The sequence below is a fragment of the Carcharodon carcharias genome, assembly GCF_017639515.1.
Source record: "Carcharodon carcharias isolate sCarCar2 chromosome 37 unlocalized genomic scaffold, sCarCar2.pri SUPER_37_unloc_1, whole genome shotgun sequence".
Classification (NCBI taxonomy): domain Eukaryota; kingdom Metazoa; phylum Chordata; class Chondrichthyes; order Lamniformes; family Lamnidae; genus Carcharodon; species Carcharodon carcharias.
The window spans coordinates 1339694-1366681 of NW_024470758.1; the positions used below are offsets into that span (position 1 = coordinate 1339694).

Genomic DNA, 26988 nt, shown 5'->3' on the forward strand with positions numbered 1-26988 from the left:
TTGATCTACGTGACTCAGGAATACACTGACTGATGAAGTTTCCAAGTTAGTCCCTGGCAGCACCAACGTGTTCACTGTTTGTGGCACAAATTCTCGCAAGCGGACTGAATTGAGCGACAAAGCTATTCGACCCCCGTGCGCTGCGCACAGCTTTACCTGAATCGCCTGCACCAGTCGGTTGCTCAGCTCCAGAGCTGCAGAGGCAGTGGAGGTCCCGAAGGACGCGGCCCCCCGCTGCAGCCCCCGGATAATCCGTCCATCCTTCCGGTACTGTTCGATTGGCAGCCAGAAGAGATCCCTGAGTCCATGAACTGGGGGAAGCAGAGGTCACGGTTACCCACGGCACTGCTGACTGATACAGCAGGTGATAAACAGAGGGCAAAGGCTCCTGAATCAGATAAAATGATGGAGCTCCCTCTACACTGTCCCCATCAAACACTTCCAGGACAGGTACAGCACGGGGTTAGATACAGAGTAAAGCTCCCTCTACACTGTCCCCATTAAACACTCCCAGGACAGGTACAGCACGGGGTTAGATACAGAGTAAAGCTCCCTCTGCTCTGTCCCCAGCAAACACTCCCAGGACAGGTACAGCACGGGGTTAGATACAGAGTAAAGCTCCCTCTACACTGTCCCCATCAAACACTCCCAGGGCAGATACAGGATGGGGTTGGATACAAAGTAAAGTTCCCTCTACACTGTCCCCATCAAACACTCCCAGGACAGGTACAGCACGGGGTTAGATACAAAGTAAATCTCCCTCTACACTCTCCCTATTAAACACTACACTGTCCCATCAAGGTGACTCAGTCCTATCCTCTGAAGAACACAATGGGGTCTTATCCACACCAGCCAACGTAGCCTGAGCAAGAGAGACTGGTATCAGGGCCTACTGTGCAGTGCAGGTTCCTGTGATTTCTGCTTGTACCCTAAGGGTGTAAACACCCCACAACAACAGACTTGATTAACCGCGAAATGAAGTGTAAGCAAATTAACAGTGCTCAGAGATGGTAAGGGAGATTATTAACTTGCATTCCCCCAGTGGAACTTTGAGAGACGGGTGTTACCGATTCCAGTGTACTGAAACGTTTGGGGTTTTCCAATTAGTCCTGTGAATCTTAACAGTGGAAAACTCTACAACATGAATATATATGTGAGGCATTTTTATTCCGCTTACATTATTTAATGGACACTTTACCCTCAATTAGTGTTACTGAAATGCCTCGTTTACAATCCTTCTCATCTTCCTCTATGATAATTCTCCCGCTGCCACCCGTACCATTCCTGCAGTAACTGAGTCTCGCTGATATACAGGCGCCAAAGCCTGCAGCACTCTGGCACCTTGTCCACGCGGCTGTCTCCCACTGACAATCCTGGACGTTGAGAGCTGTCAAGTTATTCGACTACAGAAGGCCTCGTCAGCCTCCCCCAGGTTGCACTTTACAGCTGGTGAGGGGCGGTGGCGGGGGGAGGGGGGGGAATTAACATGGGGGAGGATGAGAGCGGTTTGTAAATGAGGCATTTCAGTGACTCTAACTGAGGGTAAAGTATACACTAAAATGCCCTCAGCAGCAGGGAGCCCGAGGGCTTCTGTATCCAATGGTGGGAAAGGGGGGGAAGGGGGGTGGGGGGCGTGTGTCAATCGAACCAGCTCCGCCCGGCGCCTGCTACTCACACAGCTGTACCACAGAATGCATGGGCCCCACGCCTCCGAGAATGCCCGGGAGTTGGTTCTTCCTGATATCATTCAGCCACTCGTTCAAGGCGTAGTTGATCACTTTGTCCACCCCCAGCAGGCTGTGAAAGTTACAACAACAGGGTACGGTTATTTTGTGCATAGCGATTACCGACATCGCCGTGCCGGCCAATGAGTGCGGCATACAGCAAGGGGTCTCGTTTCACAGCGAGTCCCTACGAACTGCAGCAAACAGAACTCACGACCAAGACTGCAGCAACTTCTCCCGACAAAAGCAGGATTACTTCTTCACCAAAATACAGTCAGTGGAAGATAGTTAGATCTTACAAATTGTCTTACCTGTCATCAATCCCAGAAACCTCCAGCAGTGCTGTCTCTAGGTGTGTTTGATGCCACCACCTCCATTTTGATCAAACATTGAGGTGGCATTGTACGTAGCCCGTTATATACAACCACTTCAATCATGCAGGTAAACTAGCAAAGCTGAGATCGTTCCCCTCAGAACAGCAAAGTCCCAGCGAGATTTAATAGAGGTGTCCAAAATCATGAAGGGTTTGGATAGAGGAAATAAGGGGAAACTGTTTCCAGTGGCCGGGGGTGTGGGGGGGGGGGGGGGGGGGGGGGGGTGGTGGTCGGTAACTAGAGGGACATAGATTGAAGAGAATTGGCAAAAGATCCAGGGGAGGGAGAGGTGGGGAGAAATTTTTGAACACGGTGACCTGAAATACGTTGCCTCAAAAGGCAGGTTCACTGTCAAGTGAAAATTATGATAAATAGTTTACAGGGGAAATAACTGGATGGCTCTTTCAGAGATCCAACACAGGATCGATAGGCCGAATGGTCTCCCTCTGTGCTGCACAATTCTATGGTCATAACAACGCAGCTCTGGCTGTCTGATGCGTGCAGGCTCTGGAAAGAGGGGCTCATTGTCTGATGAACAGTTGTCCTTGTTGCTGTTCTCAAGCCGGTACCAGCTTCTGTACAATAACCGCAGTGTGACTGAGTTCTCTATCTGAGAACAGTGCGAGGCTAAACACCAACAAATATGCCCTTTTGGCTGATGTTGGCTTAGACACAGAGTCAGCTGAAAAACATTTCTTGGATTGCCTCAGCTGACATTTCATTAGTTTCGTAACGATTTTCTTTTGGGAGATGCAAAGGACATAAAGTCCCTGAGGCTCACTGTCCAGAGACGCACAATGACCTCCTGGAAAATAAGCAGGCTTGCAGTTCCACAGAATGAGCTTTTCTGCATCATCCAGCGTGGGACATTTATGCTCAGCAATGAGACATGATCCAGTTCAGGCACATAGTGTCAGCATCAAACACTCCCAGGACTGGTATAGCACGGAATTAGATACAGAGCAAAGCTCCTTGTACACTGACCACATCAAACACTCCCAGGACAGGTACAGCACGGGATTAGATAGAGAGTAAAGCTCCCTCCACACTGTCGCCATCAAACACTCCCAGGACAGGTACAGCACGGGGTTAGTTACAGAGTAAAGCTCCCTCTGCACTGTCCCCATCAAACACTCCCAGGGCAGGTATAGCATGGGGTTAGATACAGAGTAAAGCTCCCTCTCCATAAGTTAGATGCAGAGCTAAGGTCTATTGGGTTTGTATACAATGGGAGTGTATGGGAAGGGGTTTGAGTCCATTGGGATTGTGTACAATGGGAGTGAGTGGGGTTGGCCTGAGGGATTCCTTATTGGAACTGTGTCTCACATCCATCTGGGGCAATCCTACTTTAGGTGGCTGGGTACATGGGCTGTGTAAAAATGACAAACAATATTGGTCTTGTCGATGGTGCCTGGATTCATGACACTGTACTCGGCACAATAAAAGTCAGGATCCCCAAGAAGTAAGAGGAACGGTCTGCAATGATCCCAGGTTTTGAAGGTACTCGCCTGTTTCCTGACTGTGACTTACCCATGTCTACAGCATAGTCTCTTCAGCTTCAGTTCAGAGCAGTTGAGCTGGGCGAGTCCTATGAGTATACCAGCAAACGTACCCTATGGGCGAGGGAAACACATGCTCAGACTTGTAGGATGGAAATGTACTGATTGCTCTGCAACAACATCAACTGGACCATGTCATCCAAAGCACAGTAAAAAGCGGCACAGTAGCTATTGAAACCAGCGTGTCAGTCAATGAGATCGAAGCAGGCAGTGCTTATGATGGCACTCATGGCTAACAGACCACTTTACAGCTAATACAGCAGCATACCGCAGAAAACCATCGAGAGTCTATTTAAACAGCACACTATAACAGTCCACACAGTCTCTGTAAGCAGCACACTACAGCAACAGCCTATAGAGTATTTAAATAGTGCACTATAGCAGTCTACAGAGTCTACTTAAGCAGCGCACTACAACAGTCTACAGTCAATTTAAACAGCGTGTTATAGCAAATAGTCTAAAGTCTATTTGAACAGCGCATCACAACAGACAGTCCAGTCTATTTAAAGTGCACATTATGCCAGTCTACAGTCTCTGTAGACTGTAGAGCACTACAGCAGTCAAGAGTCTATTTAAATAACAAACTACAACAGTCTACAGAGTCTATTTAAACAGCACGCTACAGCAAACAGCCTAGAGTTTATTTAAACAGCGCACTACAGTACAGTCTACAGAGTTTATTTAAACAAGACAGGGCACTACTCCAGAGTCTAAATAAATAACGACTACTGCAAACAGTCCACAGAGTCTGTTTAAGTAGTGCACTTGTTTCTGAAAGCCAGACTTACCTTCTCATCGAGAGTAGCGGTCATGAGCTCCAAGTCTCAACAGACCTCGGAGTTTGCGCCCATGTGCAGAACGGGAGCGGGCTGCGCACGCGCAATTCAGCGTTTTAAGCTCGTTGGGCCGAGGATAGGCCCAGCGGGACTGTGCAAAAAGGAAAAAAAATGGCATCATGTGACAGGGAGCAGGATGCCATTACAGGCAGGGGACAGGGAGAGGTCCCAGTTAAGGAAAAAAAAGAGCAGAGAAACAGGCTCTAAGCAGAAAAAGGGTTGCAGTTAGCAGATTTTAAGTGAAGGGGGCTTAGGGGAGCCCTGGCGAGTGAAGGAGGCTCAGGTAGAAGTCCTGAAGAACCAGGGAGGCAGCAGGAGGTTTGTGACCCCATGCTGCAGGCCGCTGGGGTGGGGGGGGTAGGGGGGGCGAAGGTGCCCCTTTGGAGCAGTAGCGTTCTGCTTGCCGCTGCTGATGGGCTGAAATCGTGCTTGTGAGTTGGTGCGGGGGTGCAGATTCGGGAATCCAGGGGGGAACAGGGTCTCAAGGCGACAAAACTGAAACGCTGTGAGGTGGGTCATCGTTGATGCCGTCTGTGTTGGAGCGACTTCTGGAGGGAATTTCCAGGTGATAGCTCCGAAGGTGAAGACTCGGAGAGGGACAGAGCTTCAGTGAGATTGGTTGACTCACAGTGTTGGTCTGGCAGAGTTGTTGGGAAATCCACGGGCCCGGCCTTGGTCACATTTGCCATTTAGTGGGCAGTGTGGTGTGCCTGTTAATTCACGTGTGCCTCATTCATAACCCTGAATGTTAAAGTTATGAGATAGGTGTTGTAAATTGTTTTATCTTTCTTGCCCTTATATGGTAAAACTTATTCTTGTTCATTCAGAACCTGTAGAATATTGTGGCTTTATTCACTGAGGAAGTGTCTTGAATCTCAAACTTTATTGTTCACTTTCAACAAAACGTTATTGGTCCCTAACGAGATCTTACCAAAAACTTGGGGAGTCTGGTCCAGGATCATAAAACACCGTGGCAACAGTCTACAGAGACAACAGAACAAAACTCACGATCGGGACAACAACCACGTCTTGCTACAAAAGCAGGGTGATTCCTCCAGCACAGGCAGTGGCTGGCGGGTAGCTACATACACACTGTGTGCGCGAGGTCATTCTCAAGTCAGTGGCAGCAGTCGTCTCTGTTCTGCTCGGGAATATTGGGGTCACTACGTGCAGCCATAAACATTGGGGGCCAGTCAAGATGACGAGCTTGCGTAAAACAAGAACAGAAAATGCTGGAAAATCTCAGCAGGTCTGGCAGCATCTGTGGATAGAGGGACAGGGTTAACGTTTCGAGCCCGTCTGACGCTTCTTCAGAACTCCGAAGGAGAGTCATGTTGGACTCGAGACGTTAACTCTGTTTCTCTCGCCGCAGGCGCTGCCAGACCTGCTGAGTTTTTCCAGCGTTTTCTGTTTTTGTTTCAGGTCTCCGGAGTCTGCAGCGTTTGGCTTTGATTTTTAGTGTTGAGTTCGCAGCCTGACCAATGGCCTGGCAGGTTAAGTGGGCTGCCCTGGGAAACGCCCAGCCCTACCCGCCCATCAGCTTGTGTCAGGTTCGGCCAACCAAGGCAGGAAGCAGTTAGGGGGCTTGGGGGTGGGGGGAAGGGTGGGGTATGACAAGCAGGGTTGGTATTCTGGATTGGGGGTGGGGAGAGAAAATAAACCAAACAGGATTCACGCTCCTGATCACCATCCAGTGCTTGAAAGATTGTTGCTCAGCTGCGATGCCTTCCAAAGCTGAATATCTTTAAACTCGTCGAAGAATGGCCACTGGGGTTAACTTTCTTTTAAAATTCATTTTCAGGGTGTGGGTGACGTTGGCACTGTCCTAGTTTCACTGAGAAGGTGCTGGCAGTGGTTTGATATGGCCGAGGGGGATTTGCACACCACTGTCGAGCACAGGTGGTGTTAACCACATTGGTGCAGGACTGGAGTCACATGTAGTGCCAGGCCAGGTACGAACGACAGGGTTTCCTTCCCTAAAGGGATATATAGTTAGGTCTTTAGGACAATTCAACAGCTTCACAGTCACTAGCGCTGAGACCAGGTTATTCAAATTACCCAAGGTGGGATTTGAACTTGCATTCTCTGGATTATTAGATCAAATTCCTGGATTACTGCACTGTGGGATTCTGTGGTCAGCGCTGTAATAGACATTGCAGACTGTTTGTTGCAGTGTGCTGCTTAAATAGACCCTGCAGACTGTTTGTTGTAGTGTGCTGCTTAAATAGACTCTGCAGACTGTTTGTTGCAGTGTGCTGCTTAAATAGACTCTGCGGACTGTTTGTTGTAGTGTGCTGCTTAAATAGACTCTGCAGACTGTTTGTTGTAGTGTGCTGCTTAAATAGACTCTGCAGACTGTTTGTTGCAGTGTGCTGCTTAAATAGACTCTGCGGACTGTTTGTTGTAGTGTGCTGCTTAAATAGACTCTGCAGACTGTTTGTTGTAGTGTGCTGCTCAAATAGACTCTGCGGACTGTTTGTTGTAGTGTGCTGCTCAAATAGACTCTGCAGACTGTTTGTTGCAGTGTGCTGCTTAAATAGACTCTGCGGACTGTTTGTTGTAGTGTGCTGCTTAAATAGACTCTGCAGACTGTTTGTTGTAGTGTGCTGCTCAAATAGACACCGCGGACTGTTTGTTGTAGTGTGCTGCTTAAATAGAATCTGCAGACTGTTTGTTGTAGTGTGTTGCTCAAATAGAATCTGCGGACTGTTTGTTGTAGTGTGCTGCTTAAATAGACTCTGCGGACTGTTTGTTGTAGTGTGTTGCTTAAATAGACTCTGCGGACTGTTTGTTGTAGTGTGCTGCTTAAATAGACTCTGCGGACTGTTTGTTGCAGTGTGCTGCTTAAATAGACTCTGCGGACTGTTTGTTGTAGTGTGCTGCTTAAATAGACTCTGCGGACTGTTTGTTGTAGTGTGCTGCTTAAATAGACTCTGCGGACTGTTTGTTGTAGTGTGCTGCTTAAATAGACTCTGCGGACTGTTTGCTGCAGTGTGCTGCTTAAATAGACTCTGCGGACTGTTTGTTGCAGTGTGCTGCTTAAATAGACTCTGTGGACTGTTTGTTGCAGTGTGCTGCTTAAATAGACTCTGCGGACTGTTTGTTGCAGTGTGCTGCTTAAATAGACTCTGCGGACTGTTTGGTGCAGTGTGCTGCTTAGATAGACTCTGCGGACTGTTTGTTGCAGTGCGCTGCTTAAATAGACTCTGCGGACTGTTTGTTGTAGTGTGCTGCTTAAATAGACTCTGTGGACTGTTTGTTGCAGTGTGCTGCTTAAATAGACTCTGCGGACTGTTTGTTGCAGTGTGCTGCTTAAATAGACTCTGCGGACTGTTTGTTGCAGTGTGCTGCTTAAATAGACTCTGCGGACTGTTTGTTGTAGTGTGCTGCTCAAATAGACTCTGCGGACTGTTGGTTGTAGTGTGCTGCTTAAATAGACCCTGCAGACTGTTGTAGTGTGCTGCTTAAATAGACTCTGCAGACTGTTTGTTGCAGTGTGCTGCTTAAATAGACTCTGCGGACTGTTTGTTGCAGTGTGCTGCTTAAATAGACTCTGCGGACTGTTTGTTGCAGTGTGCTGCTTAAATAGACTCTGCGGACTGTTTGTTGTAGTGTGCTGCTTAAATAGACTCTGCGGACTGTTGGTTGTAGTGTGCTGCTTAAATAGACCCTTCAGACTGTTGTAGTGTGCTGCTTAAATAGACTCTGCAGACTGTTTGTTGTGGTGTGCTGCTTAAATAGACTCTGCAGACTGTTGGCTGTCATGTGCTGTTTAAGTAGACTCTAGACTGTTTGCTATAACGTCCTGTTTAAATAGACTCTGTAGACTGTGCTGCAATGCATTGTTTAAATAAACAGTGTAGACTGTGCTGTAATGTGCTCTTTAAATAGACTCCACAGACTGTTTGCTCTAGTGCATTGCTTAAATAACACTAGACCACCACACCCTTAGGAGAGTAGCTGGAAATCAAGGATCTACACCCCAGTAGGAGTCAGCGCCTTCAAGCTAAGAAAGGACATGTATAGCAAAGTACGTTCAGACAGGGTGAGTGGGAGAAATTAGTATATGGACCAAATATGCACCCCCCCTCAAGTCACTCACTTGATCCATGGTTACATGCTTTCCGTGATAGTCCAACCAGATTGGTACTTCTGAGGTAAATCGAAATTCCCTGTCATACAGAGAGAGATGGGTCCATTATAACACACATCCTTTCTGCTCCACACAATGCCCTGCGCGTGCAAGATTACTTCATCTTCTGTAGAATAACAGCCAGCCAGCTAAAGTTTGGGGGGGGAAACCAAGGGATTGAAGTGTCTGATCTCTGCACAATGGCGTCCAGGAGGAGCTGCCACACGACTTCTTTGGGGATGCTGGTGCACGGGGAGGGAAAGGAGAGTGTAGCAGCCAAAGAGAGGACAGAGCAACAGGGAGCTAGGCATTTTGAACAGCTACACCATCTAAAGTCCTCCAGGTCCATCGGCCTTTCCAATGTCCAAACATAGGCTGTGGAAGTTCGGAAGGGGTAGTTGGCTCGTAGTGTGTGGCTTCATTAGCTAATCATCTGCACAGTCACTGAACACAGATGTGGAAGAAATGGGGAAGTGAAGTCCATCAGGAAACCCGTCTAAGTTACACTGTAGGAAGCTATGGGTCAAAGGTTCAGCCCCCGCTGGAGAACTGCACCCAATTCTGGCCACCGCACTTTAATAAGGAGGTCAGGGCCTTGGGGAGGGTGCAGAGGTTTACCAGAACAGTACCAGGGACAACAGACTTCAATTGTGTGGAGAGGCGTGAGAAGCTGTGGCTGGTTTGGAGGAGGTTTAATAGAGGCGTTTAAAATCATGAAGGGTTCTGACAGGAGTAAATAAGGAGAAATTCTTTCCAATGTCGGTAACTGGGGAATAGAGATTTAAGATAAGCAGCAAAAGAAATGGGAGGGAGGGGCTGAGAATTGTACTTTTTACGCAGCAAGTTGTTGTGATCTGGAACTGGGCGGTGGAAGCAGATTCAACAGGGACTTTCAAAAGGCAATTAGATAAATACTTGGAAAGGGGGGCTATTAATGCAGGGCCACGGGGAAAGGGCAGGGGCAGCAGGGTGAACCGAGTTGCTCTTTCTGAGAGCCAACACAGGCGTTCTTCTATAATCCAAAGCTCTGTGAGAAACAACAAGAGAACCATTCAGCCCAGGGCGCGGTGTGGAGGGGTCCCCCGGGGCTCAGCGCTGTACCTGAAATAGATTGGCTGCTCGGCGGAAGAGGAGGCTGTGGACGAGGAGCTCTGCTCGCTGAAGGTCGTCTCCATCGAGGCGGTCATCTCGGGCAGACTCTGACCGGAGTCGGCGTCCCTGCCGGTGGAGTCGGCGTCGAAAGCTCCGCTTGCTCTCTGGCTGGGGTCGGGCTTGGCTGCAATCGACAGTGGGAAAGGCAAGGGTTAATAGCGAAGACCGGGGGGGGGGGGGTGGGGGGGGTGGGGGGGGGGTGTAGCCTGGAGATGCCAGGCTAGGTAGCTACGGGCGAGCGAGCCCTGCATTCACAGGGCGCCTTTCACGTCTCAGGACTATCAGCCTCAGAACCTCAGTCATTGAGTACATTCAAGAGAGTGTCCAAAATTGATCAATCGCTAAGGAAGTCAAGGATTAGGGCAGGAAGGTGGGAGTTGAGGCCAAGATCAGGTCAGCCGTGATCTTATTGAATGGCAGAGCAGGCTCGAGGGGCCACATGCCCCTATTTCTTTCCAAAGGACCACCACTGTTGGGTTAGCAAACATGGAAGCACAGCAAGACCCCACAAATAGCAAGTGAGCCAACTGAACAGATAATCTGTTTTGATACGATGCTGGCTGAAGGTTAAATATTGACCAGGAGACCAGGGAGAACTCCCCTTGCTCTTCTCCCAATAGTGGCCTTTGGACCTGCCTTAGAGGGCAGATGGGGTGGTGGGGGGGGTTATGTGGTTGATCCCAGTTTCAGCATCTCACCCGAAAGGTGGCATCTTTGACAGTGCAGCACTCCCGCGTTACTGAATCCATTGCATCACTCTGACCCCATTACAACGCTATTAACCTCATCACTGATACAGTGTTGACTTCCAGACGTTCCTACCTTCTGCCGCAGTTTCAACAGGAACAACGGGATTGATTCCAGTTGCAAAGCTTGTGAAGAAATCCTTCAGGAAGAATAAGGCATCCTAGGGAGTGATGGATAAGAAGGTGAACACAGCAGACGCCCAGCACAAGAGGAGTTACCGGGTGCGAGGAGGGGACGGGGAAGGAGCATTCGCCCCCGTTTAAGGTATAAGGGAGGGGGCCCAATCAAACCAGCCAAAAGGACTCTGCATCATAGCTGCAGAAACTTTCAATAAGATGGCTTGGTGCTGATGGAGAGACCGAGCGAAGTTAAGGGTAGAGATGGAGTAAATTAGAGGATGAAATATAGGTTAACAGAGAGCAGCATGGTGCGAAGGAGCGATGGTGAGATAGATAGATAGAGAGAGAGATAGAAGAAGGGGGAAAGAGAGAGATAGAAGAAGGGGAAGAGAGAGAGATAGGAGGAGGAGGAGAGAGGGAGATAGAAGAGGGGAGAGAGGGAGATAGAAGAGGGGAGAGAGGGAGATAGAAGAGGGGAGAGAGGGAGATAGAAGAGGGAGAGAGGGAGATAGAAGAGGGGAGAGAGGGAGATAGAAGAGGGAGAGAGGGAGATAGAAGGGGGGAGAGAGAGAAAGGAGAGAGAGAGAGATAGAAGGGGAGAGAGAGAGATAGAAGGGGAAAGAGAGAAAGGAGGGGGAGAGATAGAAGGGGGCAGAGAGAGAGATAGAAGGGGGAGAGAGAGAGATAGAAGGGGAGAGAGAGCGCGAGAGATTTTCAGTATGGTTCAGTTACTAACCTGGTCAATGTTGAGGCGAAGTGGCATGAGGGAAACTCGTAGGCAGCATTCAGGACCGCCAAGCCCAGATTCTGGCCGTACGTGAAAGGCCTTAATCGTCAGCTACAAGACAAACATACGAAGGCAATCACTGCAATGCTGCAGAGATGAAAACCCTCTTCTCAGCTCCCCAAGTAATCTTACCGGGTAAAGATCACCGCCGTCAGATAAGTTCATGCAGAGCAGACTGAGCAGCATCAACCAGCAAGGACCCCCGAGGGCGGTCACTGTCCCATACCGAGTACATGATCAGCTAGGAACTGACTGGGGCCTCAGTCCCCCAGCATTGGATCACCCAGCAACATTATGTCCAGTCACTGAGAAAGGACAGGATGGGGCTTTGATGTGATGCGCGCGCCCCCCCGCCACCACCCTGCATAGTTGAACACCCCACAGACATTCAGCATCTGGGTCCGTGGGTCAAGTATCATCATTGCTCCAGCGACTGGGGAAGAGCATCAGGTGGTCGCTTGAGTGCCAGACTGGAGGGCAGCTGGTGTCAGTGGGAACCCGTGCCCCAACAAGAGCCAGCATCTGCAAGCGGAGAGGGTCATAATACGAGAAACATCCCTCACCATCATCCTCTAACCCACCACCACAAGTGCTCTGGGATAAGCACCAAGCTGAACTGTTGTGCCCAATTCTAGCTAGCACCCTTTCGGAAGGACGTGAAGACGTTGGAGGGGGGTACAGAAGAGATTCACTAGAACGGTTCCAGGATTACAGTTACGTGTAGAGACTGGAGAATCTGGGGACTTGTTCGCCTTACAGCAGTGAAGGCCAAGAGGAGATTTGATGGAGGGTGTTTGTTTAAACCCTTAATGACTTTAGAGTAAATAAAGAGAAACTGTTTCCAATGGTTGGAGGGTTGATGACCAGAGGAACACAGTTTGAAGGTTACTGGAAAAAAGAACCAGAGACAACATGGGGGAAAATGTTTTTACACACAGAGTGGTAATGATTTGGTATGCACTGCCACATGGTGGGTGGACACAGAGTCAATGGTAGTCTCCAAAAGGCTAAATACTCAAGGAGGAAAATATTACAGGGATATGGGGATAGAGCAGGGAACTAACTGGATAGCTCTTCGGAGGGGCCAGCACAGATGCAATGGGCCAAATGGCCTCCTTCTGTGTTGTACTGTTCTACAACCGTAAAACTGGACTGCACACTAACTGCATGCATTCCACATTCGTTTCTGAAAGAAATTACATCTTTGACGATCCGAGGACATGTCACATGAGAAATAGGAGGAGGAGGCCATTCAGCCCCTCGAGCCTGCTCCGCCAGTCAATAACTCCACTTTCCTGCTTGTCCCCCATGGCCTCCGACTCCCTTGTCGATCAAAAGTCTGTCGAACTCAGCCCTGAGTATATTCAGTGACCCAGCCTCCACTGCTCTCTGCGGAAGAGAATTCCAAACGCTCACCCTCTCAGGAAAGGAATTTCTCCTCATCTCCGTCTTAAGTGGGAGGACCCTTATTTTGAAACTGTGCCCCCTAGTTCTGGATCTCCCTCCACCCAAAAAGGGAGGGGGGAAGCATCCGCTCAGCCTCGTCACTTTCAAGCCCCCATCAGCATCTTATAGATTTTGTAAAAACAAAAGCTAATCTTCCTTTTCAAATGGACACCTTAAATATGGCTGCCAAAAGCTACTGGCCTTTCTAACTGCAAAGTGCTCAAGCATCTAGAAGGCTCCAAGTGGATTACAGGCACACAAATCCAGATGTGTGAAAACATTAGGGATTCAATGCGCATTTCCACAAGGGTAAACAGAAACTCATTAAGACAATGGCTTCCCTGGAGGTGTGTTATAGCTCTTTCCTATCTCCACCTCCCCCCACCAAGCCTGGGAGAATGGGAACCATTTAAGTTAATGGCTGAAACATTCAAAAGGTTAATTACAAAAGCAAAATACTGCAGATACTGGAAACCCGAAACAAAAACAGAAAATGCTGGAAAAGCTCAGCAGGTCTGACAGCCTCTGTGGAGAGAGAAACAGAGTTAACGTTTCGAGTCCGTATGGCCATTCTTCAGAACTAAGAGTCATACAGACTCCAAACGTTAAACTTTGTTTCTCTCTCCACAGATGCTGTCAGACCTGCTGAGCTTTTCCAGCATTTTCTGTAAAAGGTTACTTACCTCGGATAAAAAGACAAATGGGTGGGACTATGCCCCCAGACCAGGGCTAACCCAATACCTAATATGAAAGCATGATTCGACAGCTTGGGGGAGCAGCCACTTTTGTGTTTTGGATTGTATAAAGGAGGTCGTAAGAAGCCATGGAGCCCATACCAGCCGACAGCTCTCAGCCAACTCATGTGCGAGGGCTGGGGTTCCCTGTCACCGGGAGCTTGACCAGAAAACATCACTGGTCTGCTAAAAAAGGAATCCAGGGGCAGTCTGGATTCGTGCTGACAGCGCCAGTAAAAGGAAAAGGACCATCGCTTGCTCCCCAAAGCTGTTGTACTTATGGAGTCCACCTACAAAGGGAAACTCCAATTCTTCAACTACAAAAGCCATCGCAGCTGCTGAACCGAACCTCAAGTTTCACCCCCTTCACTTTGGAAAGAAAGGAGTTTCAGCAACGCTCCAGCAGCGCTATCTCACAGAGACCGATTTGAAATCTCACCTTTAAGTATGTTTTTATCTTTATTAGTGGTTTAATCTTTGTAGCTTTGTTTACTCAACTAATTTTCAGCAGAAGCTTTTGTAATAAGCTAACCTTTATCTTGTTTGAGACTAAAGTTCATCTGCTGGGTTATTTTTAAATTCAACCACTCATAAATTAAAAGGGGGCTATATATACAGATACAAATTTGTAGCTCATGGACCACTTTTAGGAGATGCCTTTACGTGGCTGTGACAATTTTTCAATAAGATCACCTCTCGCTCTTCTAAACTCGTGATTATAGGCCCAACCTGCTCAGCCTTTCCTCATAAGACAAACCCCTTCATTCTAGGAATCAGCTGAGCGAACCTTCTCTGAAACTGCCTCCAATACAAGTATACTCCTCCTTAAAGGACATTTGAGATAATTCAACCTCCACAGACCAAGAAAATACCAGGATCATGGTCTATGCCAACCATGCCCTGGGGCCTCCGAACATATGAATTAGGAGGCTGCCAATTGGCCCCTTGAGCCTGCTCCACCATTCAGTAAGATCATGGCTAATCAGCTTGTGGTCTTAACTCCACATTTCTGCCTACCCCCGATAACCTTTGACTCCCTTAACAATCTCATCTACCCCAGCCTTAAAAACAGTCAATAGCCCTGCCTCCATCGTTCTCTGGGGAACAGAGTTCCAAAGGTTCATGACACCCAGGGAAAAAAAAAATTTCCTCTCCAACTTCAACGGGAGGCCCCTTATTTTTAAACTGTGTCCCCTCCAATGAAGGGCCTCAGCCAAGTTTCCTGATCCAAATCACTCCAGGTGTGTGTGTGTGTGTGTGTGTGTGTGTGTGTGTGTGTGTGTGTGTGTGTGTGTGTGTGTGTGTGTGTAAGTATGTATGTGTGTATGTAAGTGTCTGTGTGTGTGTATATGTGTACATCTGTGTGTGTATGTGTGTGCGTGGGTATGTATGTGTGTGTATGTATGTTTGGGTATGTATGTCTGTGTATGTAAGTTTGCATATGTAAGTGTGTGTGTGTGTATGTAGGTGTGTGTGTGTAAGAGTGTGTGTGTATGTAAGAGTGTGTGTGTGTGTGTAAGTGTGTGTATGTAAGTGTATGTGTATGTGTATGTAAGTGTGTGTGTGTGTGTATGTGTGTGTGAGAGTGTGTGTGTGTGTGTGTGTGTATGTAAGTGTGTGTGTGTGTGTAAGAATGTGTGTGTATGTAAGCGTGCGTGTGTGTGTGTGTATGTAAGTGTGTGGTTGTGTGTGTGTGGGTGTGTGTGTATGTATGTGTGTGTGTGTAAGTGTGTGTGTATGTATGTAAGTGTGTGTGTAAGTGTGTGTGTGTAAGTGTGTATGTAAGTGTGTGTATATAAGAATGTGTGTGTGTGTGTACGTGTGTGTGTGTGTGTGTGTAAGTGTGTATGTATGTGTATATAAGTATGTGTGTGTGTGTGTAAGTGTGTATGTAAAAGTGTGTGTGTGTACGTGTGTGTGTGTAAGTGTGTAAGTGTGTGTATATAAGTATGTGTGTGTTTGTGTATGTGTACGTGTGTGTGTACGTGTGTGTGTGTGTGTAAGTGTGTATGTGTGTGTGTATATAAGTATGTGTGTGTGTGTGTGTGTAAGTGTGTATGTAAAAGTGTGTGTGTGTGTGTACGTGTGTGTGTGTAAGTGTGTATGTAAGTGTGTGTATATAAGTATGTGTGTGTGTGTGTACGTGTGTGTGTGTACGTGTGTGTGTGTACATGTGTGTGTGTAAGTGTGTGTGTAAGTGTGTGTGTGTAAGTGTGTATGTGTATATAAGTGTGTGTGTGTGTGTATGTAAAAGTGTGTGTGTGTATATAAGTTGTGTGTGTGTGTGTGTGTGTGTAAGTGTGTATGTAAAAGTGTGTATGTGTGTGTGTATATAAGTATGTGTGTGTGTGTGTGTGTAAGCAAAAGTGTGTGTGTGTGTGTATAAGTATGTGTTTGTGTGTGTGTGTAATTGTGCATGTAAGTGTGTATGTAAAAGTGTATGTGTGTGTGTATATAAGTGTGTGTGTGTAAGTGTGTATGTAAAAGTGTGTGTGTGTGTATGTAAGTATGTGTGTGTGTGTATGTAAGTATGTGTGTGTGTGTATGTAAGTGTGTATGTGTGTATATAGGTATGTATGTGTGTGTGTGTAAGTGTGTATGTAAAAGTGTGTGTGTGTGTGTATGTAAGTATGTGTGTGTGCGTGTAAGTGTGTATGTAAAAGTGCGTGTGTGTGTGTATATGTAAGTATGTGTGTGTGTGTATGTAAGTGTGTATGTAAAAGTGTGTGTGTGTGTATGTAAGTATGTGTGTGTGTGTGTGTAAGTGTGTATGTAAAAGTGTGTGTGTGTGTATGTAAGTATGTGTGTGTGTGTGTATGTAAGTGTGTATGTAAAAGTGTGTGTGTGTATGTAAGTATGTGTGTGTGTGTAAGTGTGTATGTAAAAGTGTGTGTGTGTGTGTGTATGTAAGTATGTGTGTGTGTGTAAGTGTGTATGTAAGTGTGTATGTAAAAGTGTGTGTGTGTGTATGTAAGTATTTGTGTGTGTGTGTGTGTGTGTAAGTGTGTATGTAAGTGTGTATGTAAAAGTGTGTGTGTGTGTGTGTGTGTATGTAAGTATGTGTGTGTATTGCACTGCTGTTGGTTGTGATCAGCACACTCCCGCCACCACCGCACCCCCGTGGACAAACATTTAACCTACGAAGGCGCGGCAGCAGCAAGGAGCTGCACTCCACCGAAAGCCAGTGCTGCCCGAACCGGAGGCTGTGGGGAGGGTGGGGAGGCAGAAGGAAAATGCCGGCTGACCCAGCTCCATGGTTTACAGGTGGAAAGTCTAACCTGTTTACCGTTTAGTAGGGCAATTCTGGCCTCTTGAGTATTCCCCATCTCTTTGACCCTACCCACTGGCAGCCCAAATCTCTAGAATGGTGGGGAGATGTTGGTGGAGTGGTAATGTCACTGGGCTAGTAATCCACAGGCTCATCCTCTGGCAACATGGATTCAAATCCCACCACGGTAGCTCGTAGGATTTAAATTCAGTTAATAAATCTGTAATTATAAAGCTAGCCTCAGTAATGGTGACCTTGAAACTATCGTAAAGACCCCATCTGGTTCACTAATTAGGGAAGGAAATCTGCCGTCTTTACCCGGTCTGGGCCTACATGTGACTCCAGGCCCCACAGCGACGTGGTTGGCTCTGAAATGGCTGAGCGAGCCACTCAGTTCAAGGGCAATTAGGGAAGGGCTCACATCCCATGAAAGAATAAAGGAAAAAAAAAATTCCCTTCCTAAACCTCTCCGCCTCACTCCCTTCCTTTAAGATGCTCCTTGAAACCGACCTCTTGGTCCAAATATCTCAAGTGGCACGGGGGTCACGTTCTTGTCCAATAACGTTCCTGTGAAACGACTCAGGGCACGGCAGAGTTAAAGGCGCTAGATAAATGCAGGCTGCTGTTGTACGTACCATGTTAGAGTGGGCCCGCCTGGGCATCTTCTCACTGGTGTAGAGATAAAGGAACTTGTTGATTTGGGAGGCGGCCAAGCGGTCTCGGATCTCCAGCTCCTGGACGATGAAGACCTGCCGGGCGATCGGCTGCTCCTCCAGCTCGGGAGCCGGCAGTTCAGGTGGACCTTTCTCGAGCGCGATGGCAGGAGCAGGATACGTCTCATGCTGGAAGCTCACCTTAAGTAGCAATCGCAGAGAAGGAATTGACAATTAGAAACCTGCACACGCCGTTCCCTCCCTTCCCTGCTCCTCCTAGTCATTCCTAAATCGCCCAGGTATGTCCTGTACACAAAAAGCAGCATAAATCCAACCCGGCCAATTACCGCCCCATCAGTCTACTCTCCATCATCAGTAAAGTAATGGAAGGGGTCACCAACAGAGCTATCAAGTGGCACTTGCTTAGCAATAACTTGTTCACTGACACCCAGTTTGAGTTCCTGACCTCATTATAGCCTTGGTTCAAATATGGACTCCCAAGGTGAGAGTGACTGCCCTTGACATCAAGGCAGCATTTGACCGAGTGTGGCATCAAGGAGCCCTAGCAAATCTGGAGTCAATGGTAATCGGGGGGAAAACTCTCATACCTGGCACAAAGGAAGATGGTTGTAGTTGTTGGAGGTCAGTCATTTCAGTTCCAGGACATCACTGCAGGAGTTCCTCAGGTAGTGTCCTCAGCCCAACCAACTTCAGCTTCATCAATGACCTTCCTTCCATTATAAGGTCAGGAGTGGAGATGTTTGCTGATGGTTGCACGATGTTCAGCACCATTTATGACTCCTCAAATACTGAAGCAGCCCATGTGCAAATGCAGCAAGACCAGGACAATATCCAGGCTTGGACTGACAAGTAGCAAGTAACATTCACACCACACAAGTGTCAGGCAATGACCATCTCCAACAAGAGAGAATCTAACCTTGACACTCAATGGCATTACCATCACTGAATCCCCCACTATCAATATCCTGGGGGGTTACCATTGACCAGAACAAAACTGGACTAGCCATAAAAAATACCATGCCCAAAGTGCAGGGCAGGGGCTGGGAAACGTGTGATGAGTAACTCGCCTCCCGAGTCCCCAAAGCCTGTCCACCATCTACAAGGCACAAGTCAGGAGTGTGATGGAATACTCCCCACTTGCCTGGATGAGTGCAGCTCCAACAATACTCAAGAAGCTCGACACCATCCAGGAAAAAACAGCCGTTTGATTGGCACCCCACCCACAAACGTTCACTCCCTCCACCACCGATACACAGTAGCAGCAGTGTGTGTACCATCTACAAGATGCACTGCAGCAACTCACCAAGGCTCCTTCGACAGCACCTTCCAAACCCACGACCACTACCATCTAGAAGGACATGGGCAGCAGACACATGGGAACACCACCACCTGCAAGTTCCCCTCCAAGCCACTCACCTTCCAGACTTGGAAATAAATCGGCCGTTCCTTCACTGTCGCTGGGTCAAAATCCTGGGACTCCCTCCCTAACAGCGCTGTGGGTGCACCTACACCACACGGACTGCAGCGGCTCAAGAAGGCAGCTCACCACCACCTTCTCAAGGACATCTAGGTATGGGCAATAAATGCTGGGCCCAGCCAGTGACGCCCACATCCCATAAATGAATTTTTAAAAAATCCATTATAATTTGCGCACAACAAGCTCCCACAAGCAGCAATGTGATAATCTCAATTTTTTGAATGATATTGATTGAGGGATAAATATCGGGCTCAGGGCAGTGGGGAGAACTCTTCCCCCGGCCTGCTCTTCTTGGAAATAGTGCTCATGGCAGCTTCAGGTCTGCCTGAAAGGGCAGATGGGGCCTTGGTTTAACATATCTGCAAGATGGCATTTCTCACAGTGCAGCACTCCCTCAGTACTGACCCTCTGACTGTGCAGCACTCCCTCAGTACAGACCCTCCGACAGTGCAGCACTCCCTCAGCAATGACCCTCCAACAGTGCAGCACTCCCTCAGTACTGAGCCTCCGACAGTGCAGCATTCCCTCAGTACTGACCCTCCGACAGTGCAGCACTCCATCAGTACTGACCCTCTGACAGTGCAGCACTCCCTCAGTACTGACCCTCCGACAGTGCAGCACTCCCTCAGTACTGACCCTCCGACAGTGCAGCGCTCCCTCAGCACTTCCACTCTGATAGTGCAGTGCTCCCTCAGTACTGACTTCCGACAGTGCAGCACTCCCTCAGTACTGACCCTCTGACAGTGCAGCACTCCCTCAGTACTGACCCTCTGACAGTGCAGCACTCCCTCAGTACTGACCCTCTGACAGTGCAGCACTCCCTCAGTACTGACCCTCTGACAGTGCAGCATTCCCTTAGTACTGACCCTCCGACAGTGCAGCACTCCATCAGTACTGACCCTCTGACAGCGCAGCACTCCTTCAGTACTGACCCTCTGACAGTGCAGCACTCCCTCAGTACTGACCCTCCGACAGTGCAGCGCTCCCTCAGCACTTCCACTCTGATAGTGCAGTGCTCCCTCAGTACTGACTTCCGACAGTGCAGCACTCCCTCAGTACTGACCCTCTGACAGCGCAGCACTCCCTCAGTACTGACCCTCTGACAGTGCAGCACTCCCTCAGTACTGACCCTCTGACAGTGCAGCACTCCCTCAGTACTGACCCTCCGACAGTGCAGTATTCCCTCAGTATTGACCCTCCGACAGTGCAGCACTCCATCAGTACTGACCCTCCGACAGTGCTGCACTCCATCAGTACTGACCCTCTGACAGTGCAGCGCTCCCTCAGTACTGACCCTCCGACAGCGCAGCACTCCCTCAGTATTGACCCTCTGACAGTGCAGCACTCCCTCAGTACTGACCCGCTGACAGTGCAGCACTCCCTCAGTACTGACCCTCCGACAATGCAGCATTCCCTCAGTATTGACCCTCCGACAGTGCAGCACTCCATCAGTACTGACCCTCCGACAGTGCTGCACTCCATCAGTACTGACCCTCCGACAGTGCAGCACTCCATCAGTACTGACCCTCTGACAGTGCAGCACTCCCTCAGTACTAACCCTCCGACAGTGCAGCACTCCCTCAGTACTGACCCTCTGACAGCGCAGCACTCCCTCAGTACTGACCCTCTGACAGTGCAGCACTCCCTCAGTACTGACCCTCTGACAGCGCAGCACTCCCTCAGTACTGACCCTCTGACAGTGCAGCACTCCCTCAGTACTGACCCTCTGACAGCGCAGCACTCCCTCAGTACTGACCCTCTGACAGCGCAGCACTCCCTCAGTACTGACCCTCTGACAGTGCAGCACTCCCTCAGTACTGACCCTCTGACAGCGCAGCACTCCCTCAGTACTGACCCTCTGACAGTGCAGCACTCCCTCAGTACTGACCCTCTGACAGTGCAGCACTCCCTCAGTACTGCAATGGAGCTTCAGCCTAGATTGTGGGCTCAAATCTTCGAAGCGGGTCCACAACCCGGAACTTTCTGGCTCAAAGGAGACACCGCTGACCCACAGTTGGGACCGACAAGGTCATAAAAACCAGGGAGCGCATCAAGTTTGAGCCCTGATCCTGGCAGATCTCAGCGAGTCTGAGTTCTGCAGTTGGTGCTTCCACGTTTGGTGGGGGGGGTGGGTGTGTGGCGGTGGCGGCGGTTGTGAAGGAAATCAGCCAGGATTCACAGCAATAAAAACAGCCATCCTGTGAGCCCTGCTGTAAAGCGGGTGTGGATGGCAGACGGGGTTAGTGACATGCCCCCCACCCCATGTTAAACAACTGAATGCCTAATGAGGCAGGAGGATGGAGAGCGGTCACTTGGTTACAAGGGGGCGGATTCAGCAGTGAGGAAAGCTGGAGGGGGGAATCTGGTGGGTGCAGACAGGCGGCGGAGGACTGGCCCCCCCCTCCCCTCCCCCCACCCCCACCCCGTGCAGTTGTGGAGTTAGTTAAGTCAGTTCCTCCTACCTTGGTGAGCTGTATCTCCATGAGGATCTCGTGGTTCCTGCCACTGCCGCCCTGGGTCCTCCACGTGTTCTGCGGCCGGTTGGGGAAGGCGGAGCGGGACGGTGAGCTCCTGGCGCTGACTGACACCGGCTTCATCCTGCAGCAAACAAGTCAGGAAACACAAAGGTTACAGCAAACGCTTCTGCGCTTGGCACCCATTCCAATTTAACATTCCTAGAGGCTGAATGGCCTCCTCCTGTCCCTACACAAGGATATTACAAAGGGGCTGAATGGCCTCCTCCTGTCCCTACACAAGGATTTATCAAAGGGGCTGAATGGTCTCCTCCTACTCCTACACAAGAATATTTCAAAGGGGCTGAATGGCCTCCTCCTGTCCCTACACAAGGATATATCAAAGGGGCTGAATGGCCTCCTCCTGTCCCTACACAAGGATATTTCAAAGGGGCTGAATGGCCTCCTCCTGTCCCTACACAAGGATATTTCAAAGGGGCTGAATGGCCTCCTCCTGTTCCTATACAAGGATATTTCAAAGGGGCTGAATGGTCTCCTCCTGTTCCGACACAAAGATATTTCAAAGAGGCTGTGTGTGTGTTTGGAGGTCATTCAGCCCCTTGAGCCTGTTCTGTTTCCTGTCAATCAATCAGGTCATGGCTGACCTATATCTGAGCTCCACTTAGCAGCCTTGACTCCCTATCCCTCCCTGACTGGAATGAGTCAAAGAGGAGGTTTCGGCGCTGTACGTTCTGTACACTGGAGCCGCGCCGCCAGTGAAAGTCACTAGGTTAGCGGCAAGGGGAAGGGAATTCAACACAACGAAGCCAAAAAGCGCCGGCCACCGCAGGCCGAGCGCGTTCCGGATCTGGCTCCGTCCTCCTTCCCGGTCTCAAACCTACCTCGGAGAGTGCGCGTGCATGGAAGACGGGCGATGAGGGCCAAAGTCCTTCCCTCCGTACAGGTGCCAGACCACGGAGATCTCCCGCAGCATGATGCGCATGTCGGGGACGGGGAACCTGGCCGGGGCCTTCAGCAGGTCCGTGCTCCCGATGGGCCTGGAGAAGTAGCCGTCCTTGATGGAGATGCAGTCGTCCGTCAGCTTGGAGACCACCGGCTCGCCGTCTTTGGGCTGGGGGGTGGCGGGGGGGGGGGGGGGGGGGGGGGGGGGGGGGGTGCAAAAAAAATAAATAAATAAATAAACGAACAACCTCTCTCCGAAACAAACTGGAAAATACCAGGTCTCCGCACGGCAGGGCAGCAATATTCTGTCCGTCCGACACTCAAATCCCAAGTCTACACCTAACTAGCTCCTCCCACACCAGAAAACATTCACCATTGACCCCTCTGTGGCCTCTTTATTCTTTCTTACCCTCTCTCGCTCTCTCTCTGCGTTCATCCGGTCACCGTTTTAAGGTCAGGGCTCCTCCCGCTCTTTCCTCCCTCGCTCCCCACACAGCCTGCTCGCCCCTAGCAGTCTTGCGGGCTCTTGCCGTGCGCTTTTCGGCTGCCCCCCCTCCAAGGGTTAACAGCGATACCTGCGCTTTCGGCGGAACGGTAACAAAGAGAGGGGCAGAAAGAAAAAGAAACACCCGCGGTTCCCGAAGCCCCGTTCGCAAACCCCGAGGCCTCACAATAAATAATCGCTAAACAAATCCAATGGGGAATTCCAACAGAAACTTCCGCGCCCGGAGAGAGGGGAGAATGTGGTACTCGCTCCCGCAGGGGGGTGGTTGAGGTGAACAGCGCTGATGCATTTTGAGGGGGAAGCTGGACAGACGCATGAGGGAGAGAGGAATAGAAGGATGTGCTGAGGGCGGGGGGGGGGAGGTGAAGAGTGGGTTGGGAGGAAGCTCGTGTGGAGCAGGAGCACCAGCACGGAGCAGCTGGGCCGAATGGCCTGTTTCTGTGCTGTAGCCTCGGTCCGTTCAGGGTGGAGGAGGGGGGGTTTGGGAGGTTCGGTTAATTTAATCACCACAGCAGAGTTTCTAAGACTGGAAACTCAGTGACACTGCCCCAATAGTCAGGACAAAAATTTCTTGCGTTTCTGTAGTGCCTTTCACAACCTCGGGACATCTTCCAAGTGCCTTACAGCCAACAAAGTGCTGTTTAAAGCGTAATGTTGGAAACGCACCAGCCAACCCGTGCACAGCAAGCTCCCATAAACATCAATTTGATAACAACCCAGGTGGGTGTAAAAGATCCAAGGGTCACTATTGGGAGGAGAGCAGGGGGGCGCGTTCTCCCTGGTGTCCTGAAGCCAATATTTCATCCCTCGATCGACATCAGTGAAAACGGACGATCTGGGTCCACTGTGCACTGCCTGTGATGACTGAATGAGTTTACCTCCGCAGCCGCCCGAACACATCGAGGCTGCGGCACAGGAGCAGGCCATTCGGCCCAGCTGCTCCGTGCTGGTGCTTATGTCCCACACGGGCTTCCACCCAGCCCCCTCTTCACCTCACCCCTATCACCCCATAACCTTCTATTCCTTTCTCCCCTCGTGGGCAGGACTTTTCGCTGAGAGAGCGAGCGAGCTGGCCCGCGCCCAACCCCGCTCGAGCGCCCCTGATGCCATCGCGCACTCGAGCGACACTTCAGTCGGCGGGGTGCGCTGGAGAGTCGGCAGTGTGCCCCGCCGACAATTAACAGGCCCTATTAAGGCCCGTTAAGTGCAATTTTTCGCAGACGAATCGGCCAGGCCACCTTTGGGTGTTTTATGAAGCCTCGCCCACGGGGGGGCCGCGGGGTGAGGTTCCCAACGGGGATTAAAAATAAAGCAAAGGGTGGCGTGAGTCGCATTTTTAACATGCCCCCGCTCGTGCGAGAGAGAGTCACGTGAGGGGACACGTTCTTCAATTCTTCACTTACGTTTGTAAACATCTTCGGCTCCCCGAGGCAGCTCCGTGCCTTCATGGGAGCTATCAGTGCCTGCACCCGCCCGCAGGCACAAGTGTCCGCACTCGCCCTCCTCCCCCCGCACCGAGCCAGGCAGCGTGCCATTCACCCTGGCTGGCTGTGAAATCGAGGCGGTGGGGGGGGGGGGGGGTGCGGCGATCGTGGGCAGCAGTCAGCTTTGCAGCTGCTCCTGCCTCACGTGTTTATCCACTTTCCCCCCTACGCTATTTACCTCAACCACTCCCTGTGGGAGCGAGTTCCATATTCTCCCTACTGTCTTGATAGGGAGATTTCTCCGGAGCTCCCGATTGGGATTTATCAGTGACTGCCTTATATCAATGGCTCCGAGTTCTGGTCTCGCCCGCAAGTGAAAACATCTTCTACCATATTGAACCCCTTCTTTAAGCGCAAAGGCTTCTATCAGTTTAGTTGGTAAATGTATGATGCAGGGTTGCACTGCACGGTCTCAAGTCTGTCCCCAGTCCATGCTGAGCGGAATCTCCCACGGATAGCTGGCGGGCTTACCGGAATTCCCATGCCTGGAGCGTCCAGGATGCAGAAGTCGTCATTGTCAGTGGAGTCGCTTCCTGCCTCGCTGCCCTCGGAGGGATACACATCCAGCCTGTCGAGGGCTGAGGGGGGTTTGGAGGGAGGCTTCTCCTGGTTGTTCTCGCCCGGGAAAAGGTAGACAGACACAGGGGAGTCCTGTCGGAGCAGGGGCATCCCTGCTTTGGGCAAGAGAGCAGAGTTGGCAGGGGAACGGAGGGAAAAAAGGCAAATAATAAAGCAAAAGCAGCAAATTCCACGTTGGTTCTTTGAAAGAGTTAACCATATAAAAACTGCTCACTCACGTGTGCCTTTACACAAACTTGCTCACTCACTCGTGCTCATACACAGACTGGCTCATTCACGTATGCCTTTACACAAACTGGCTCACTCACGCGTGCTCATACACAGACTGGCTCACTCACGTGTGCCTTTACACAAACTGACTCACTCACTCGTGCTCATACACAGACTGGCTCATTCACGCGTGCTCATACACAAACTGGCTCACTCACACGTGCTCATACACAAACTGGCTCACTCACGCGTGCTCATACACAAACTGGCTCACTCACGCGTGCTCATACACAAACTGGCTTACTCACACGTGCTCATACACAAACTGGCTCACTCACGCGTGCTCATACACAAACTAGCTCACTCACGCGTGCTCATACACAAACTGGCTCACTCACGCGTGCTCATACACAAACTAGCTCACTCACGCGTGCTCGTACACAAACTGGCTCACTCACACGTGCTCATACACAAACTGGCTCACTCACGCATGCTCATACACAAACTGGCTCACTCACGCGTGCTCATACACAAACTGGCTCACTCACGCGTGCTCATACACAAACTAGCTCACTCACGCGTGCTCATACACAAACTAGCTCACTCACACGTGCTCATACACAAACTAGCTCACTCACGCGTGCTCATACACAAACTGGCTCACTCACGCATGCTCATACACAAACTAGCTCACTCACACGTGCTCATACACAAACTAGCTCACTCACGCGTGCTCATACACAAACTGGCTCACTCATGCGTGCTCATACACAAACTGGCTCACTCACGTGTGCTTATACACAAACTGGCACACTGACAGGTGCTCATACACAAACTGGCTCACTCACGTGTGCTCATACACAAACTGGTTCACTCACGCATGCTCGTACACAAGTGGCTCACTCACGCGTGCTTATACACAAACTGGCACACTGACAGCTGCTCATACACAAACTGGCTCACTCACAGGTACCCGTATACAAACTGCTCACTCACGTGTGCTCATACACAAACTAGCTCACTCACGTGTGCCCTTATACAAACTGGCACGTTCACATGTGCTCGTACACAAACTGGCTCGTTCATAAGTGCTCACACATACACTGCCTCGTTCACAGACTGGCTCCATCACACTGGCTTATTTACACGCACACACACACACTGCCTCGTTCACATATGCACACACACTGGCTGGCTCGCACAGACCCTGGCTCCATCTCACACTGGTTTGCTCTCACAGTGCATCGTTCACACACATACACACACACTGGTTTGCTCACACATGAACACTCGCACACAAACCAGCTCGCTTACTTGTCCCCTCACATTCTTGGCCCCTCATTCACACGACCCCCGCCCCCCCCCAACACCCCCCACCGCCTCCCCAGTTCACATCCTCCCTCACACATTGCCCTGTTTTCGGCCTGGCTACAATCACCTGATGCGTCAGTCGAGTCCCTCCGGTTCCGCTCGGTGTCGATGAGAGCGTCTGTCAGGTCACCCTGGTTAATCTCGGCCGTCTCCGCTGGAAGTCGAGGTGGGAGGGTGCTCGCAGACTCCGGCAGCTGGTGTGGGGCCAGAGGGAAGAGGCGTTAGTTTAAGAACAACCTGAAGGCTCTGAAAGAGGCAGGGTGACAGGTCTGCGGTGGTGGGGGGGGGGGGGGGGGTTCCGCGATTCTGGCTGCGGGGGGAGGGTCGGGCAGGCAGTGGAACCGTGCAGTAGTAGAGGGCGGTCTGCGGAGGAGTGAATACAAGCGGAGAGCAA

General features: G+C 50.2%; 1 protein-coding gene across 1 annotated transcript in view; it reads right to left on the reverse strand.

The window, feature by feature from the left end:
• The window catches only part of atg2a (autophagy related 2A), a 174866-nt gene that overhangs the window by 3668 nt on the left and 144210 nt on the right, over nucleotides 1–26988 (reverse strand). Inside the window, exons 29-40 of the mRNA XM_041181922.1 lie at nucleotides 26662–26788; nucleotides 24906–25105; nucleotides 22385–22614; nucleotides 21492–21627; nucleotides 17514–17732; nucleotides 11380–11481; nucleotides 10600–10684; nucleotides 9727–9901; nucleotides 8596–8665; nucleotides 3629–3711; nucleotides 1676–1797; nucleotides 157–311 (exon numbers count right to left, since the gene is read on the reverse strand). Of these exons, the coding sequence (XP_041037856.1) occupies nucleotides 157–311; nucleotides 1676–1797; nucleotides 3629–3711; nucleotides 8596–8665; nucleotides 9727–9901; nucleotides 10600–10684; nucleotides 11380–11481; nucleotides 17514–17732; nucleotides 21492–21627; nucleotides 22385–22614; nucleotides 24906–25105; nucleotides 26662–26788 (1704 nt within the window). The remainder of the gene's footprint in view (nucleotides 1–156; nucleotides 312–1675; nucleotides 1798–3628; nucleotides 3712–8595; nucleotides 8666–9726; nucleotides 9902–10599; nucleotides 10685–11379; nucleotides 11482–17513; nucleotides 17733–21491; nucleotides 21628–22384; nucleotides 22615–24905; nucleotides 25106–26661; nucleotides 26789–26988) is intronic.